We start from the raw sequence: 5,000 nt of genomic DNA, 5'->3' as shown, positions 1-5,000 counted from the left end.
CTGTAGTGGGAGCATCGTTTGATAAGAGGCAGTCGGTCAACAGATTAAATACTCCAAACACATAAGGTAGCACTTTTTGATAGGATAGCATGATTATATAGACTCTGATACTGTATTATAACGTCTTTATTGGAGAGTTAAGGGGTACGGTATGTATATTTTACACCAATACTACACCGTGGATCAATAGTGTCGTCATGCGCATGCGCAGAACCACTAGGTAGCAAAATCTGACAATGGAGCAGAAATTGGCAGAACACCGGCATGGCGTTACACAACATTCACTAATGACGAGCTGGCTGTCGCCTTGAATGGCTGACACCGCCGTCGGTGTGTGAATGTGTGCAATGAATGGGTGACTGCGAGACGGTATTGTAAAGCGCTTTGAGTGGCCACTGGTTAGTCAAGTGCTACATAAATGCAGTCCATTTACCATATTCTGAAATAGTAAAGGACAACACGTCGCGTTCACTGCCCGCCCGTTCCGTTCCCCTGCGGCTGTATGTCTGCAGGTGGCCCTTGTGTTGTGGAGTTATGAGTTTGAATTTCTGTAAGGAAATGTGAGAGGAGTTTGCATGGAGTTAATATACAGTAAATTTGCCTGAAGCACAAGTGTTTGAATCATCAATAGTTCCACGGCTGTATTCCCCTTCGAAAACATTTATTGTAATATGTTTAGGAAATGAAATTGCATTGTCTGTCTCTTGCAAAAGCACGCACACACACCAACCTCACATACACACACACACACACAATAAAGATTGGAATTGTATAAGTGAAATTATGGGTATTAGTGCACCCACACAACTGTTGTTACCGCAGACTGGAGAGTGTGTAGGTATAAATTAGAATAACGCCGGAAGCTGCTTCACAGTAGGCCTGCACGATAAATCGTTATAAAATCGCAATCTTGATTCACCCTGTGCGTAATTTAAGTTTTAAATTAGGCCTACTTTGATTCTCATTTTTTTTATGAGCCGACTGACACACGGTAGACAGTGTTGTGTGTAACGCGTTAGGTAACTACTTCTCCATGTACTTGTTCAAAGTCAAGTTACACGTAACTACTGAAAATATGGTAGGCCTATGGGAAAATACTGACGAAACGTAGTTCCTTTTTCAATTCCGCGCAACGTTACTTTTCCCATGGACAGCTTTGACAGCGATATACTGCCTTCTCATGCAGTAAGCTATTGCGCAAGCACGCAGCCGCGCAGCAAGCGCGCCTGCGTCCCTTCACAAGCTCTCATTCCACACCGTACGAGACAGACGCTGGTAGCGTGAAGCTGTCTCTGCATCTCAGACATCGCTTCCGCAGGCATTTTCCAAAGCTTACGACAAAAAAAGCCAGCGGTGGAACGAGATAACAAACGCTGTCACTGTTTACCAGTGTATCGACTAGGGCTTTGACTCCGAACTTCGTTATTCGAATATTAAAAAAATATATAATATTCGAATGAATATTAGGCAGGACTTAATATTCAAACCTTTTATGGGCATTATCTTTTGTAAACGGGACGTAGACCGACTCATTTCACGGATTCCTGTAAGACCAGGTTGCCTTAATTACATATTTAAGGTGAAAACTAAATGTCAAGGGAAAGAGGCGGTGGTTGCAAAAAGTATTTAGATCGCTTATTAAGTTCAATCGTTGCTTATAATGGTTTATTCGTTTCCCAGTATAATTTGCTTAATTTAGAAGACAGTTTTGTTCATTTTTGAATTGTGAAATAAATAAAATGCAGCGCAGCGCAACGCAGATGTCAGCACAACGCAGACATCTATTACTGACACCTTGCACAATGCGACCCCATCCCAACTCCAGTAGGCGTAAGGAAATAACAGACGCAATTGCTTACCATCTAGCAAAATATATGGTTCCAATAAACACCGTAGAACGTGACGGATTTCGAAAGATGATCCATACATTGGACAAACGCTACTCAATACCCTCCCGCAACAATTTTTCATCCGTTGCATTGCCAGCTCCTATAAGAAAGTGCGGGCTGTAGACGAGGCAGAAGTGCAGGAAGTGGATTATTTTTGCAGCAACGACTGATTTATGGTCCAGCCGAACCATGGAACCGTACATGAGCCTAACTGTCCACTTCATTGCGACTGATTTCGCCATGAATAAACATTACATTTCGTGAGAAAAAAATCGTGGCAGAGAATCGCGATATCAATTCTAAACTAAAACATCGGGATTCATATTTTTCCCCGAATCGTGCAGGCCTACTTCACAGCAACACACAGGCTGTCATCCTCCATTCATTATGATTGAATACATTTTCTCGTCAGTCAATTTGTTTCATGGTTTCCTTCATTATCACGTCTCCAAGTGGGTGACTCACTACATGAGAGTTATCCGGTTAGCAACACAACTGCTGCGTGCCTGATAGTTTGCCACGCCCAATCGTCCGATCAATAACATACGTCGTTCCCTCTAGTGCCACTCAGCCCGCCCAGCAACCTCCAGTTCTCTGAAATTACCCACAATTCAGCTCACATCAACTGGGAGCCGCCGCAGGGGGTGAAGGGCTACCGCATTTCCTGGTTCAAGGCAGATGGACTGGTCAAAGAGGAGGTTTGTCTGCCCAAACGTGTGTACCGGGTTTTGTGTGTGCGCACGAGTGTGTGCACGTGTGTGTGTGTGTGTGTGTGTGTGTGTGTGTGTGTGTGAGTGTGTGGGATATGAATAGTGTAATCTTTAATAGTGTCCTGTTCATGAAAAGACAATCACACAATAGTTATTATAGAAATTATATTTACCACAGGGTAGTAGAATCCAATGTATAGAAATGGCAGTTTCCAACATAACAGTGAATTCATTGATAATGTGTGTGTATGTCCGTGTGTGTCCGTGTGTGTGTCCGTGTGCGTGGGTATCCTCTAGGTGGAGGTTGGCCCTGTGAGCTCCTATGACATCGGGGACCTGACCTCTCTCATGGAGTACTCTGTAGCCGTGTCCGCCCTGTACGACGAGGGCCAATCAGAATCCCTCACCGATGGCTTCACGACCAGTAAGATTCTGTCAATGTTCAGATGGTGTCCAGGCTGAGAGAGGGCCACAAATTGTAGCGATATCCCGGTCTATCGCAACGCAACTTCCAATCTCTTGCTTCCAATGAACTGTGTATGCCTGCTAACAGTCCCCGGAGAGAGAAGAATGAGATCATGACCAAGAAGAAGAAGAACAAAGACAAGGGGAATACAAATGTATTATGTATGAGTATATGTATGAGTATTTTTGACGGACAATTTAGCAAAGCAATATCTGAAAGTGTGCAGAAACAGATCCACAGATCAAAAGTCCCACCCTCTCTCTCACCTACAACGTACATTTGATGGAGCCGTTCCAGGTGCTCCAACTGTCAGACAGACAGACTGACAGACAGACTGGCAGACTGACAAACTGAGAGAGATCCAGAAAGGGAGACAGACAGACAGACAATCAGAGAAGCAGACAGACAGATGGTTCATTTATTCAAATGTTCAATAAGATCTGCCCATTGCCAGCCTATGCTAAAGCCAACACTCGTCTATTTTCTCAACGGTCTTCTCGCGGCTGCCAGTCAGTTGTGCCGTCCCTCTCTCTCCTCCCAAACACAATGTGGAATTGTTTTTTCTTTCCTCCGCTGGTTCTATGACGTCTCTGGCTGCTCGCCAACCTCATTCTCCCTGCCCGCCCTGGGGCACAATGGCGCAGTCACATTAAAAGGTCATTCCACCGTCCCACTGACTATTCCATCATGCTAACAGTTATTGATTTTCCGGTTGGGGGGGGAGAAATATCCCTGAGCGGTGGGCTGTACCGCACCACCACCACCGCTGACTCAGCCCGGACCCGCGTCTCTTCTGCCAGAACCGCCTCTTAAACAATTCACAGCCCAGGAGCCCGCGCTGATGACCCATTTATCTCAGAGTACACCCGGGTCAACAGACCCTGGGTGACATTTAAAGCTTTTCCACCTAGCCGGTGGTGGCCACCGCACACCCCGGTACTGTGAGAGTGGAGCTCCTTGAAGTTCTTTGGGTTTTTTTTTCGTTCCGTTATCGCGATGCAGAGGCTGAGTTTAATGAGGCCAGCGGGCATATTCATTATAGAGGGCCGTTACTCCCTCCTTGCTTTCTCCCCCCAAACACGACTCTGGGGTTTAGATGATTAATCATCAGGCCTTACTAATAACAATGATAACAATAGACAATGATGCAATTAAGGAGGTTTTGTTGTAATGAACACTGAGGAATCATTTCCTCCTATTCACTCTGATAGTATAAGCAAAATAAGAACAATAACATGTAGAAAAATGTCAAAATAATATACAAAATCGAAAAAACGGTCGCAAATATATGATTGTCTAGAAGCGGACGTCTTGGTATTTACACCTTTCCTAAGGCGCCGGGAGCAGTAGCATTTAAAGAATGTAACTGAAATATTGAATCAATATCGAAATGTCATCGGGACCTTATGAATCAGAGTTGAATTGGGGTAATCAGTGCTGAAACCCAGCCCTAAGGTACGCACTTTGTAAGGGATAATCACCTCAAGGCAGAGCAATAAACAGTTTGATATGCCCGGCTCGTGGACGGCTTACTGCGGTAACCTCAAAAAGTAGTCCCCTTTAGAACTACGTGAATAACGTTAGCTCAGCTGTAGCTAATTAGTTTCCATAGCAACCACACAAGGCTGCATCTGATCACTAGTTTAATAACGTAGTTACTACATTGTATCTCGCTTGCGAAACTATGTATCGACTGACCCTCCGATAGATTTCTGACACATTTTAAACTTTTTTAAACAAGGTTTATTTTTACAATGGACCTCATGTTTGAAATTTCTGTGATAGAAAAAAAATACAAGCGGCGTATTGATCTACTATTTTATGACGCTGTGCTCAGTCAGCAGCAAGTACAACCGACAAGTCAGCGGGTAACCTGCCGGGTTAATGCCCTCCTCCCAGCCAATCAGAATCAAGCATTCTTAAACAAAGTAGAAT

General features: G+C 44.3%; 1 protein-coding gene across 1 annotated transcript in view; it reads left to right on the top strand.

The window, feature by feature from the left end:
• col14a1a (collagen, type XIV, alpha 1a) overlaps positions 1 to 5,000 on the top strand; it is a gene marked incomplete at its 5' end in the record, with an annotated part of 103,787 nt that overhangs the window by 31,367 nt on the left and 67,420 nt on the right. The window contains 2 exons of the mRNA XM_084471889.1: positions 2,451 to 2,587; positions 2,897 to 3,023. Of these exons, the coding sequence (XP_084328015.1) occupies positions 2,451 to 2,587; positions 2,897 to 3,023 (264 nt within the window). The remainder of the gene's footprint in view (positions 1 to 2,450; positions 2,588 to 2,896; positions 3,024 to 5,000) is intronic.

Source organism: Micromesistius poutassou (assembly GCF_964030765.1).
Source record: "Micromesistius poutassou genome assembly, chromosome: 8".
Taxonomy (NCBI): domain Eukaryota; kingdom Metazoa; phylum Chordata; class Actinopteri; order Gadiformes; family Gadidae; genus Micromesistius; species Micromesistius poutassou.
The sequence above is the reverse complement of the archived record's forward strand: the minus strand, read 5'-3'. Positions and strand labels throughout refer to the sequence as shown.